The sequence below is a fragment of the Schistocerca gregaria genome, chromosome 9, assembly GCF_023897955.1.
Source record: "Schistocerca gregaria isolate iqSchGreg1 chromosome 9, iqSchGreg1.2, whole genome shotgun sequence".
Taxonomy (NCBI): Eukaryota; Metazoa; Arthropoda; class Insecta; order Orthoptera; family Acrididae; genus Schistocerca; species Schistocerca gregaria.
In genome coordinates this window covers 241,188,232-241,203,099 of record NC_064928.1, presented here as the reverse complement: position 1 = coordinate 241,203,099, position 14,868 = coordinate 241,188,232, and the positions used below count along the sequence as shown (strand labels likewise).

Genomic DNA, 14,868 nt, shown 5'->3' with positions numbered 1-14,868 from the left:
CCAGGCGAGCTCCGATTTCCCTCATTTTATTACGACGGTCACATCTTCCTACGTAGGTCGGCACCAGCAAAATATATTCGCATTCAGAGGAGAAAGTTGGTGATAGAAATTTCTGGAGATGATTCCACCGCAACGAAAAACGTCTTTATTTTAATTATGTCCATCCCAAATCCTGTATGATTTCAGTGACACTCTTTCCCCTGTTTCTCAAGTACAATGTGACAGATAGCAGAGGACATCTAGATTTCTCATATTTATCAAAGATTTTCTAATGCGTCAGACACTCTGTTTCATTTATCAAGATACAAATTGGCAAAAGTCAAATTTGTGTGTCCTTTCAATACAAAATGAAACAGTACATAGTGAGATTGCAAACCTTTTTCTCGTGCTCCACAGCAGTAGCGGTAATTGCAGAAACGTTCCCTACTGACACGCCGTCAGCCGGCCCAGACTGCACCTCTCCGCACCCAGCTGGGAAGTGGCCAGGGGAGGGTGAAGCTGCAGGCGTCGACGACGCAGACGAGGGCGAAGTGGTCGAGGAAGCGGGAGTTTCAGGGCAGAGCTTCTTGCCAGGCGGCATAGCAGCATCACCACCGCCCGACGGACGCTTTGTACCGGGACCTACCAGCGAGACGCGGCTACCTGTGACCGGGAGCAGAGTGTGCTGTCAACATGCACAATGCACATCCAGTTGTCAAAGTTCGTGGGAGGGCACTCTTTTTCACTCATCCACATATTGATCCTTCTCATTAAGTTGGTGAGGGTACGGGAAGGGAAAGAGGTGTGTGTGTGTGTGTGTGTGTGTGTGTGTGTGTGTGTGTGTGTGTAAGAGAGAGAGAGGTGGAGGGGGGGGGGGGGGGGGGGGGCTGGAGAGGAGGTGTAGGTCATCTGTAGTTGATGAATATTGAATGTACTGACAGTGACAATAAAATGAGCTTATTTCTCATAAAGAAAATTAACTTTTGCTGACAGTAATAAAAGTGGAACCCTTATAGGTTCACTTGTCTGTCCAACTGAAAGAAAACTTTTTCTCAGGAACATGTAGATGTATTACAGTAAAATTTATGTTACATACAAATATCTACGGTTACTTCGCAAAATAAAACATTTGAGCTTCTAAGTCAATATAATCAAAAGATACAACCTTTTATGTCACATATTTTGAACCCGCAAACTCACTCATTAAAACCTTTAGGGTCTTCCCATTGACCTAGAATCATGAAATTTGGCAAGAACCAACATTTTACAATACAATAACAAGGAAAAAAATGCGTAAAATGTTAAATTGTAATTATAACATGAAAAATATCATTCTGCCATTAGGACTTCATCACCTTTCAAAAGTGTAATACAAAAAACTCCAATCAGCCATAACATTGCGACCCCTACCTAATAGCCACCTGTTTGCCTTTGGCACAGATAACAGCAGTGACGCATCGTGGTTGGAATAAATGAGGGCTTGGTAGGTTGCACCCCATCTGCACACAAAAGTCACCTAATTCACATAAACTTCTAGGGAGGCCGAAGAGGGAGGGCAATGAGGTGCGATGCCACATTCAATCACCTTCCCTATGTGTTCGATGAGATTCAAATCTGGCACGGGTGTGGGGCCAGCACATCAATTGGAACTCACCACTGTGTTCCTCGAACCACTCCGTCACACTCCTGGCCTCATGACACGGTGCACTATCTTGTTGAAAAATGCCACTGCTGTCAGGAAACGTGATTGTCACGAAGGGGTGTACCTGTTCTGTAACCAGTGTACGATACTCCTTGAGTATCACAGTGCCTTGCATGAGCTCCAATCGACCCACAGGCCACTGGACCCAAGGTGCCCGAGTGAGTGTTTCCCAGAATGCGATGGAGCTGCCAGCGACTTGTCTCTGTCCTGCAGTACAGGTGCCGAGGAGATGTTCCCCTGGAAGCAGATAGATTTACACCTCCCATTGGCACGAAGAACATCATATCGGGATTCGTCAGACCGCGCAATGCTCTGCCACAGTGCCAATGTCCAGTGCCTATTGTCACGTGCCTGTTTCAGTCGTAGTTGCCAACGTCGTGGTGTTAACATTGGCACACACGTAGGATTTGGAGTCCCATCGTTACCGTTAGGAGTGTTCAGTGAAGTTTGTGTTCAGACACACTTGTACTCTGCCTCGCATTAAACTCTGATGTTAGTTTTGCCACAGTTCACTGCTTGTCCTATTTTACCAGTCTGCCAGCCTACGATGTATAGCATTTGTAAATGAGGGATGACATCTCAACACGCTTTCACCTCCATTTTGCTACGTGTCGAAGACACTCACCACAGCACTCCTCGAACACCCGACAAGTTGTGCAGTTTCCAAAATGCTCGTGCCGAGTCACCGGGTCGTCACAATCTGGCCTCGCTCAAACGCACGCAGATGGCACGCCTTCTACATTCTACACACGGACGGCACTCTCATAGATACTATGTGCACCGTGCAAGTGCCTGATTAGCAAGCTTTCATCGCCAGATGACGCTGCTGTTGCCTGGACACACTTGTATAGATAGTAGATTGGTGGTCATAATGTTCTGGCTGATCAGTGTATTACTTTGCGCAATCGTAAACTGTAGGTTGTAATCATGTTTTAGTAAGTAAATAAAAAAATAATTATTAAAACTTCTCTCTCTACATGTATAAACTGAAGTCTCCTGTTCGCTTCTTTTTGTGGCTCTGGGCTAGCCTCAGGAGCTACTGTAGATATTTTGATACGGTCCCTGAATCCTCGGGACTAGTATCTGCATCGATATCGTCATGCAAAAATCGTCAAGATTCTCAATTTTTGAGATGGATGAAAATTTATATACACAATCAAGTTTGTACAGAACTTTAGGGCACGTGTCCTATCCGTACTTTCCCAATTTTTTTGCTTTATTTTACAAGCATAACACATTTTGAGAATGTGTTCTTATTTTGAGATGTTTGTTCTTACATATTTTTGTGTGTCAAGTTGTGTGCAACAACAAGAACCTAAATATGATAATACATTCTCTAAACGCATTGTGCGTAAGGGGGAGTAGGGGCAGGGGACCATTCATTAACTGACTCATTTTCTTTATGAGAAATAACTTTATATTTATACAGCCACTCACATAAAGTGCAGTCAGTGATAGCACCTATAAAAAGACTATCCACTCTCCAAAACATCTGGCCGAATAGTCTCGACAGTGAGAGGGAGAGAAAAACAGTACTGTCCATGTAATGAAACAGGTGACACAGCAAAGTGTGAGCGGCTAGCTGGACGAGAACATCCTGTAGAGGTTTACACAAAAGAGTGCACAGAAATATTAAAATATAGCTACCTAAATGCTCATAATGACATACTCAATGTGTAGTGGTTCCTCAGTCACTGGGCAGCTTAGAATGAAACGGGGTCAGATCTGGTACCATTCCATTTCAGAGCGAGTAATTTTTAACCACTCATTCACTTCTCAGAAACATCACACATTTTTCATGAACAGTGCTTACTCTCAATTTTTCTAAACAGAGACAGAAGCGAAAGCCACATGCGATACAGTGACTGCCGGTCACCTGTCGTACCTGTGGGAGAGTCCATCTTCTCTTCGGATGATCCGGAGCTGGGCCCGCCCACACGTATGACGACAAACTTCTTGAAGTCCTTTGCAGATGTCGGGCTGTTCTGTCCGGAGTTCCAGCTCCACCCTGAAATGTAAATCTGAAACTCTGAACCCACTCTCAGCACGAGCAAAAGGAGAAGAGTAGCGAAGGTGGCGTCAAAAAGAAGCAAGCGGTTAGAGGAGTGGCAGCACATCAAAGATCCCTTACTGTGGGATTGTGCCGCTCCGGCAAAACAAGCATAAGTTGAAGACGGAGATACTTCGAAACCTTGCGTGTCAAAGATGACTTAAGGTAACTAAAGTGTAGAATGACACAGTGTAGATTAAACATGAAAACTCTAATATTTTTTCGTGCAGTGAAACATACAGAAGGTGCCAACTGCTACCTGCAAGACATATATTACTGTGACAATATCAAAGGCCACATGCTGACAGACTGCGACAACCCAACCGGTGAACTGAACTGCCAACTGACAGACGGCATCACTGGCGGCTGAGTCAGCACACCGAGGGACACACGCAGCTACGATCGGTTAGCACTGGCCGGGCTATTCCCTACTTCTGTGGAAATCATCCGGAACCGATCGCACGTGGGGTATCGCTCCACGAGGCAACTATTCGAGCTCACACTCCAGCTCCAGAAATCAGATCCCACACGGCAAGTAGCTCCGAGAAGACTACGTCAGGACCATCTCTCGCTTCGATGCGGGCGCCTCTCCTCTCTGCACGTCACCAGAAGATCCGACTCTGCCGACGTAACAGTGTCGTGCTGGGAGGCCTCGTTATACTCAGATTTACTATTTCTTTACCATTTTGACTGAGTCCAAATTAGCAGTAGTAGTATTTGCAAAGAAATCAGACAATTTTTCCGCTTTTTTCGTCGGGACGCCGTCAGTGACGTACAATCCCGAGAAAATCCGATGCTGTAATTTTGTTACAATTTTTCTATTTTAATGCCTGCATAAGACTCCAGACTTTAACTTTGATTCCTACCTCAGAACTTAAATTTGTTCCAGTATTTGGGAAACTTTATGTTAGTCTACAGACTTCAATTTGGACCAGCTTAAGAACTTTAACTTAGTGGAACTCTGAAGTTGTTCTCGTTGTCGAGCACTTACTTCGAGAAGACCCGAGTTTGTTTCTTCGGAAGTTATCGATTGTGTTACAACAGAGCCAATGACGTTACCTGTGTGACACATACTTTGTTTACGATATATATTTTTAATGGTGCATCTGACGTATTTTTGTGTGATATTCCCTCTGAGACAGAAAATACCACTTTTTGTTTGAGTTCAGAAGCACAGGAGTGGCATCTCAGTCTACTATGAGAATTTGCAACTGGGAGCTTCCGCCAGTGCGGCAGGGACAGGTAAGGGAGGTCGCACCAGAAACACTGCAATCACCTCTACCTCGTCACGAGGGGAGACGTCGGCACTGCAGGTACAAGTCGAGGGGAGTGGAGATCGACGGACCGCACTCTGCATCCCCCGTATTGTGCGACGCTCGTACGGTGCCCCGTCCAGAGGCAGCCCTCGAGTAGATTTTTGAGAGCTGGGAAGCGACTGCATGTCCATGCGAAGCACAATTTAAGCCCCATTCGAATGATGCTTCTGTACGGAGAGATCACTTCTCCTCCTAGACCTGGGTGGCATTCGTGTCCAACATGTACTGTCGACACCCCCTCTTTTGGCCACCGGTGAAAGTGCATCCATTCACCAGGCACACACGTGCACTGTCGTGGGACCGACCAGCATTTCGGTGTGGTCCGGGCACAGTGAGGTGGAACAGAACAATCGTTACACGGACTCGCATAGGGGGTGGTGCACTCGGACCTGCGATACGGTGAAATCGTGTCGTTCTGTGTTCGCCTGCACTACTCGTTCTTCGTGAACATAACTGAAGACCGTGTAAAATGAGATGTCTGTAATACAGGGCGTTTCAAAACTCGATGGCAAAACTTAGGGAACAGATTCCTCTCATAACGAGCAGAAAAAAAAGGTTCTAAAATGCTCATCTTAAGAGCAATGTGCACTATTTTATTTTCAACATTGTGAAACAAATCTCTCTTACTGCAAGCTCTTTGCTTTCCATGTATTGGGAGGAGGTAGTGTGGATCAAACCGAGGAGAAAATTTCCTTATAAACATGAACTCTAAAATGCATACCTTAAGAGCTGTGAGCACTTGTTGATCTTTGCTATTGTGAAACACATCTCTTCTATTGCACAAATGACCATAGGTGTGAAGGTACGCATTTTAGAGCTCACATTTACTAGAGTTTTCTGCTTCTCTTTATAAGAGAAATACATTCCTGAAGTTTTCCCGTCGAGAAGTGAAACATTGTGAATAAAGTACTTTTTAGCAGTGACAGATTTCAAAGGCTTTGACATTTGGCCCAAAATCTGCACCGGGAGTGAAAGTTTTGCGCCTCGACGGTTAACACTTAAAGGACGAGTAGTTTCGAGGTGACAGGAGTAACCTTCAGTATGTACGTGGTGACAAGTGGGTACAAAAATTATGAAAAACATTCATTAAGATCACTGTATCACATTATCTCAGTTGTCAGGCACCTTTCTGCAAAATTTCAAGGACTGTTTTGCATAAGACAGTGAGTAAAAATTTAGGATAACACATGCACCACAATTGTGGGCCTCCAAAACTACACTTCGAGAACTGCAAAACTCGACAGACTAACAGTGGGTCTACGGTGGGGCTCGGGTGTAGGGACTGGACAGTAATCAGAAGTGCTGAGTCATCCACCTCGCTCCACACACGAAAAAGAGCTGGCCAAATTGTTGAAGACAGATTCCATTTTTTGAAGGCACTGAATGAATCTCATTTGTGATTTTGTGGAACACAGAAAGACAATCAATCCAGGAGGCTGTGCTGTGACATTAAAAACCTGAGAAGAGGCATTCAAAACGAGAATGAGCGACACTGTCTGCTACTGCAGTACTGATAGAGCTCGACTACGTCCGGCCAGAAGACAGGAGAAGTGCTGGGGCATTTCCGGACGCCTGCCAGGCTGCCCACACTTACCTCACAGTGACTGCTACCTCTCGTGGCACACACCACCGCCTGTCGCTCCGACTTGGAGATGCTGTCGAGGTTGCCCACAATCTGGGGTAGCAGAACTTTACGTGAAGGGAGTTTGTCAACTTGTAAAATGTACACTTGGTGCTTAAAATCTAACCTTTAATATGAGGTTAGTTTTTAAGGTTTTTCAAATTAATTTCATCTAGCTATTCTAATCTTTTATTTAGAGACTAACGGAACCCTGTACGCCACTTCCACAAACGATCCTGCAGGTGGCTGCAGAGAAGGGAAAATACAAGTCAAATACTGTCCCGATCCCTATTGCTCAGTCATGTGTCGATCAGCGAGGTAACGACATGTGACACAGAACTGTTGAAACTAACGTTCTACCAGTAGTGCAACCACAGGTAATGACAAATTTTGTTACACTCTGTAATTTAGTTACCATAAAGGTGACACATATGTGATCTTAATGGACCATTATTTAATGTGCTTCCATAAGCTTTTTTTTTTAATATGGAGCTAGAGCAAGTTCACGCACCACATATCCTAAAATGGCCAGAACTGTGCCTGGTGCAAAGACTACAGATATTAATAAATGAACTCCAAAATGCCAAGCACACCTTGTACCTTATTTTCCTTTTTAACTATTATTACTGTGAATTGTTTTTTTATTTCACTGACAAATGTTTGTCAGATAAGGAATTCTGTTCAAGTAGTACAATTTAAAACACACACACACACACACACACACACACACACACACACACACACACACACACCAAGTTGACAATAACTAAATTAGTGGAGCCCAATTTGATGCTGTCTGTAATTGCTCACATTAATGTTTTGGAAGTAATAGCTTATAAATGTAACAGAAAAACGGGAGCGAATATGTTTCTGAGGAGACATATTTACAGCGGCAGTGGTTTCCGAGAAACAGGCCCACCTCACACCTGCTCCTTCACTGTATTTGTCCAAGTTTTGCGGTAGACAATCACTGGGCGAAACTGCAGCTGCAACTGCCCCTGCCCGACATTATCCTGGACACAGTTTTCAATGTGTTGTAGCAGACTGATGCTACAGTAGCAGACAGTGGTGACTATGATGAGCAGCTGAGAGGTTAGTGTACGGGTGAATAAGGTCAAACTGAACCACCACTGAAGTGTGTTTTTGAAACTGTGTCAATTAAAAGATTAGGAAGAAAAGGCAAACTTAACTATTTATCTGTTAAATGTTAGAGCTAAAGTAACAATAAGCACTGTCAGAAATGATGATGATGATATAAAAAAATATAAGAAGAGAAAAATTGACAGTAGATTTAACTGAGGATTTATGCCTGCTGATATCAAATCGAAATAAAAGAGTCAAATTTCAGAAAGCACAGTTTAAATAAAGAATTAAGTAATTGACATAAGAAGAACAGACAACTCGTCACCTGCTCCCGTAGCTTCCAATTGACGTAATTCAGATGGATTTTCCAAATTAATTCTTAATGTAAACAGACCTCACACACAACTGGAACATCATATATTGTAGAGTCGAGAGCCGAAAAGACACAGTTGATATCAGTTTAGAAACACAACAAACTGAAGTCACAGTAATGCAAAGGAAATGCCTTATGATGTAAATGCCTGTAGGAAATTGGGGAAGGAGGTCTCTTGGAGGTAGCAGCTGAATTAAGGGAAAACAGGAATTTTAAACTCTAAAGAGACAGGCGAGCTGTAACAGTCACTAAATCATTGAATTGAAAGAAATATTTCAACAACACGTGGCTGGGAAAATGGAAATATTACTTTCGGTACTCGCAGATTTTGTGCACAGGAGAGTAGGTTACAAGAAATTACAAGGCAGGTGGCAGAGATTGCTAGTAACACCAATGTTAAAGGCACTGAAAGGACGACTAGTAAAGATAGTGGGGATAGGGAATTTAGCACCCACCCTGTGGATCTGAGGGAGAAGCTTGAGGAATGTGGGTATCTAATTGAATTAAAAGGACATACCATGCCACTACTCAGAATTACAACATGAAAATGCTGGGGGAGGTTTCTTCTATAAATTAAAAGTCATCTATCAAATAATCACAAACATTGGAGTTGTGACATGTTTTGCACCCTCATCATCTGTAAGTGAGCAAGTTTTTATAAGCGTAGTTTTGTTATAGTTCTAATAATAATTAAATGGTGTCCGAGTAGTCCTAAAAAATTTAAATTGTATGTAGATGATGTCCTGTACAAGTTCAAATATTTGTTTCGTATTTCATTACTTGTCAGTAGACATCATTAAGGTGCCACACGGACCCGTTAACATCAAGGAGAACCTGGAAGTACTCTGTTCTGTGAAAAACTCTAGAAGTGACAACAAATATTGTAAACTAAAACTGTATAAAAACTATCAGTTTTCAATGTGGGCTCAGTAACTGCTCAGACTACGTACCCTGCATTCACATAATAACCCTCCTATATTATTTAAAACTGACAGAAAAATTTTGAAAAAAGTAAGAACAGAAGACAATTATTTCATTACAATTAATGGAGATTGATACACAGAATTGGTGACGCCTTTCACTACAGTGTGCAATTTATAAGAGTACCTGAAGATGAGACAATACTGTATTGAAATTGGCTGTTCGTTCACAAGACTAAAGGTAAAAATAAAATAAAAAATACACCTGTAAGGAAACTGACTTTCACTGGAATAAATAAAATAGCAGCTGGAAGTTCTATGGATGTTCAGTGTGTAGCTGATTCCAGAAACTACTCCAGCCTTCTCACGGATATTCAGAGACAGTTTTTCACTGGCACAGAATGATAAAGGAGTATCAAATTTTCAAAAGGATATCTAAAGGGTTATGCTGGGAAATGGAGAGTTTTTAATGTGAAGGAATTCTGGAAATGGACTGATATTATGAAGCAGTTTAAAGAGAAATAATGGTCAAATGGAAAATGGCAGAAACTGACCTTAGAGTTACTAGACCCAAGACTATACAGCCTTAAATGAGGTGGGTTTCAAAAGTGTATTTTGAATGGCATCTAAGAATAGCCCAGTTCTTAGACTGTAACAACCTAACGGTAATTTTCTCTTTTTCAAATTCACTCTATCAATACCGGTCTCCCTGTTAACGAACCGCTCGATCCCATCTTCTGTCAATATTTGCGTAATTTTGCTGAGGTGTTGGCTTTTAATGTATTAATTCATTAATCTTATTCCTTTATCCTACTGGATGGTTATGAAAATTTTCAGTACATTTTTTTTTTAAACAAAAATATGTTCATTCTGAAAAACTAGTCATCCAGTTATTTTCATGTTCAACTTAAAACAAAATCAGACAAAAATAATTATTACTGTCAATACAAGTTATATTTTGATTTTGCAACAGTGCAAGAAACTATTTTTGTAATGTATGAAATTAATGTCTCAGAATTGATCAGTGTAACTTCTTTGAGACATCGTCTCTGACACAAGAAGTCTTTGGTAGTAAGTTATCATAATGTGGCGGCAGACAGTCTGCCTTAAGTTACAGTTGGGGTACACCGAGTTAAATTTCATCTCTGTTTTGTGGAATAATGTGCATTAAAAATATGACTCTAAATATGAAGAAATGTGCGGTGGAAAATTTGAGAACTATTACATTTTGATACACAAAAAATGGCAAAATAAAACAGGAACAGTAAAAGAAAATCAGTGTTCCAGTCATTTAAACATTACAACCCGGACTGACAATTTAAACAGTTTCTATGACTTAATTTCACCCCTCAACACTTAAACTGTAAAACAAGAAGATAAATACAGATCAATAACTACCTTTTCTTATATTATTTTTGTCTTGCAAGAATATGACGATTTGAAAAAAATGTAAGACAGATATTTATACATTTACTGTGAGTGAGCCAGTGTGGAGGGTAGTTTATAAGATGAGCCAGTCAGTGGGAGCTGTCTAGTAGATATTACTTGGTAGAATGGTCATCTGTGTACGAGACAAACTGTGGGGAAGGAGTTGTCAAGAGTCAGTTCACTTTTAAAGTGCTTGTAGTAACAGGATACTCTTAATAAAGCTTTTGAAGAACAAAAGTGGAGAAAGAATGGTCGGGGTTCACAAGGGAGACAAAACCCCACAAGAAACTGGCAAACGTCACTACTGTGCAGTAAAGAAACACAACTGATAGGCCATATAAATGTGAAGCAAAAAGAGTAACTGGGAACACGTCTGACAAAGGGGAAAGATGTACAAACACAACTGTCCACTTTCAGGGTGCAGAAAATGTTTCAAGTACCGAGGAAGGGGTTGCCCTGGAGGACTGCATACAGTGAAACCTCCTTATAACGTTCCTCCATATAATGTTTTCCTCTATGTTATGTCCATATACTGAAGATTAGCTGGGTATATCATGTAATTAATGAGGAGGTACTGAATAGAAATGGGGGGAAGAGGAATTTGTGATACAACTTGACTAGAAGGAATCAGTTGGTAGGACACATTCTGAGCCATCAAGGGATCACCAATTTAGTATTGGAGGGAAGTGTGGAGAGTAAAAATCATAGAGGGAGACCAAGAGATGAATACATTAAGCAGAATCAGAAGAATGTAAGTTGCAGTAGTTATTCGGAGATGAAGAGGCTTGCACAAGAATAGAGTAGCATGGAGAACTGCACACAACCAGTCTCTGGACTGAAGCCCACAACAACAACAACAATGTCCATATTTTCCTGTCCCAACCAAAACCCCTTATGCACACTTCTAAAGTTTCCTCTTTAGTGTGTTTCCTCTACATGACCATTTCCTCCCTGCAACGCTCATATTTTTGGAACCCTAACCAATTATTTCCCTCTTTACAGCATTTAAGCCTCTAGCTTAGATGCTTCATTTTCTGTTCTACCGATTTGCACAGACTCCGTGCTCAGTGTGAGGCACAGGTCAGAGTCAGTGCCCAAGTTACGTGAGATGTGTTGCACATTGTGCTTTTTGTTTGTTTCACTGGTGTTCCTAGCATTTTTTAAGCAAATGTTGAACATTTGTACAGTGTGTGCCCCTATTCCTGGTGCAAATCTGCACTAGATGGATAGTGCTTAAAAATGGAAGGGGAACTAGGGATTTTTTGTAAAGTCGTTCATTTGAAATAAAAATTTCTGACAATGAGAGCTCAAGGCTCCAATTACTTTTAGAAAATGTTGTTCTCTTACATAGGTATCACAGAATTATGTTACTACTGTTCCCACAGGGTGAGGAGCCCTCCACGGGGAATGAACAAGAAATGCCTGGACCCTGCTGTGCTGGCACTGTAAAATGCATTTCATGCTTCTACGAAAGCAGAAGTCCAGCACAAAAACAAAAATCGCTTAAATGCTGTTAGTAAATGAAACTGAAATCCTTATAAGTATTGACGTATTTAATAAAGATCCTAACTGCAGCAATTATGTGCACTTATCACAATGAAAGGAAATGGTACTAAATATAGTGAAGTACACAAAAAGGAACACAGGAAACAACAACGGCTACCTCACACAGTACAGTCAGCTAGCTAAAGTGGGCCGCAAGCAAAAATGAATGACTACCCTGAGGCTGTCTGTCCTTTAACGACCCCTACTGATTCAGGACTAGTGACTGGTCTGCAGTTGACACACTTGTAACAAAAACAACAGTATATAAAGTGCAGTGCAGTGAATTGGAAGAAAGTGCAGGTCAGCAGTATAACATTTTCGGAAGAGTTTATCGAGCAGTGGACACAGCTTGGAAGCGTAAGAAGATTTCTATTGAAGAAAAAGTTTCAGTTATTAAACAAGTAGAGGCCAATCCTCGTGTGTGTCAAGTGGAGCTAGTTAAGCAACTGAAACTGGCCCATCCACTCTCAACACTATATTGAAAAATTAAACGTACATAATAGAAGCTGCCGAGAAGTCTGGGAATTCGAAGCTTATGAGGATAAAACATTCGACATACAGTGAAATGGAGCAAGTTTCAGTAACTTGGTTTTGTTAAGTGTGTGCTGCAAATATCCCCATAAACGAAACCATTCTGAAGGAAAAGGCACTACAAACAGCTTTGCAGTTAGGGATCAAAGATTTCGAGGCATCTGACGGTCAGATCAATAAATTCTGATAGTGCCACAGAGTCGTGTGTAAAGCAGAATGTGGGCAGAGTGAAAGCTAAGCGAGCATGCTGTAGCTGAGCAGATGCAGACACTCCCTAATCTCACAGTCAGGTACAAGTTACATAACATTTCTAACACACTAAACTGGCATATTCTTTAATTTAATGCCAGAAAAGACTTATTTTTCATGGTGAAAACTGCCTCAGTGATAAGAAAAGTGAGGAACACCTTACTGTCGGTTGAGCATGAACAATGATGGCAGTGAGAAACTAAAACCTTTGGTCATTGAGAAGCCTAAAAAAGTCTGAGATGCTTCAAATACAATTCTATCTTTTCGTGCAAATATACAAAGGATACTACAGCATGGATGACTCATGAAATATTTTTAAATTTTCTTAGACTATTTGATGCCAAAATGGGGAGTGCTGCAAGAAGAGTATTGTTGTGACAGATATGCAGCATACACCTAGATACTTCATTTCTGAGATGTGTGAAAGTTGTTTTCCTGGCATCCTATCGCACTAGCCATCTACAGCCCAAGGACTTTGGGTAATACATGTCCCAAAGTTTAAATACGGGACAGCTTCGGAAAGGAAGGCCTCGAATGCTGTAAACATGAGAAAGCTGGGAAACTATTATAACTCACAGTTGAAGCTTAATATTTAAGAAGCTACGAATGTGATAATGTATTCACAGAGGGGAGTGAGTACTAAAACTGCCAGAAACTGTTTTGAGAAAGTGGTAATCCGTGAGATCGAGACAGTTGCTTCAGTGGAAATAGGTGGATGTGAATTGAGTTTGATGAATTAGTAGGCAATAATTCTGTCACTTTTGAAGTGTTTGTGACCGTAGGTGATCATGTGGCTACTACAGGAGTGCTGAGTGTTGAGGAATTGACTGCTGAGAGAAGAATGGAGAATGGAAATGAAAATGAAAGTGATAGTGAAGTGGAATATGAACCTGTGTCCTCACATACAAAGGCAGCTGAAGGATTTGAAACATCCAAAAGGTTTATGATGGCCCACAGACTTCAGCACACAACAATAGCACAACTTTCTCATCTGGAGCAATAAATTGTTCTGATACAATCCACGAGAAATAGGAAGCAAACACTTCTATTTGGCTACTTCAAAAACTCATAGGTATGTGACATTCAAGTTGTGCCAATCCATAGATTTTTGCTAAAATTTGAATGAAGTTGTATTTTACAAGTTCATTATTAAAGTAATTGTTTGCAGCTAATTCTCTTTTAATTTTTACCATTTACTGTGTTTTTTTGTGGTATATTCTCAGTAAAATTTGACTCAACTTCCATAATTATCAACTGGACATCATCCTCTTTACAGAGTTAGCCTACATCCAGTGTTCAGAATTTGTTGTCCCTTAAAGAAACATTATATAGATGTTTCATAGAGGATATACTGGAGAAACACAAACTGCATCCACTGTCACTAAAGGGCTGCCAGCTGTACGTCATGCTTAAACTAATTTTTATAAGCTCTAGACTGGTTATAGGTTTTGGTAATATGGAAGGGATGTTATACATTACTGGCAGCAGTATTAGGAAGTGTAGCTGTTAGTTGCAGAGAGTTCTTGTAACATAAAAATTAGTGGAAAAAGTGATAATATAAATTCATCTTTCTCCCTAGGCCACTACCCTCCAATTATTCCAAAGTTTTTACATTGTGGTGAGAGAGTAAGGACAGATGCTTTCTCCATACACCATTACCCTCTAGTTATTCCAAAGCTTTTACACTGTGGTGAGAGAGTAGGCACAGATGCTTTGTAGGACACATAATTGTGAAACCAGGGAAGCAGACAGTGACTGCTAATATTCGACACTTCGAGTGTGCCGTCAGTCCCGGGGACTGGCGGTGAACGTTCCTTTTGGACAAAAACCTTCTGTGGGGACTGAGAGTGCACTTTTCATTTGGGTGACAGCAGTAAACAGGAATGGCACTAGTGAGGTTAAAAAACAAAGCATCTTAATTTTAATGAAGTGCACTAAACAGTTCGGCACAAAGACGAGGTTTAGATTTGGACATACTATAAAAGGTAACCAACTCTTCGTTGCATTCTGCCCCAAGGTTTTCGTGTTTGTCTTGAAACATTCAGAACAATATCTATTCACTTTATGTACC

At 41.2% G+C, this 14,868-nt stretch overlaps 1 protein-coding gene across 3 annotated transcripts in view; it reads right to left on the bottom strand.

Annotated features, from left to right (window-relative positions):
* LOC126292182 (ubiquitin carboxyl-terminal hydrolase calypso) overlaps positions 1-14,868 on the bottom strand; it is a 163,817-nt gene that overhangs the window by 25,487 nt on the left and 123,462 nt on the right. For all 3 annotated transcript variants that reach the window (XM_049986023.1, XM_049986022.1, XM_049986024.1), the window contains 2 exons: positions 3,567-3,689; positions 377-642 (listed from right to left, as the gene is read on the bottom strand). In XM_049986023.1, the coding sequence (XP_049841980.1) occupies positions 377-642; positions 3,567-3,689 (389 nt within the window). The remainder of the gene's footprint in view (positions 1-376; positions 643-3,566; positions 3,690-14,868) is intronic.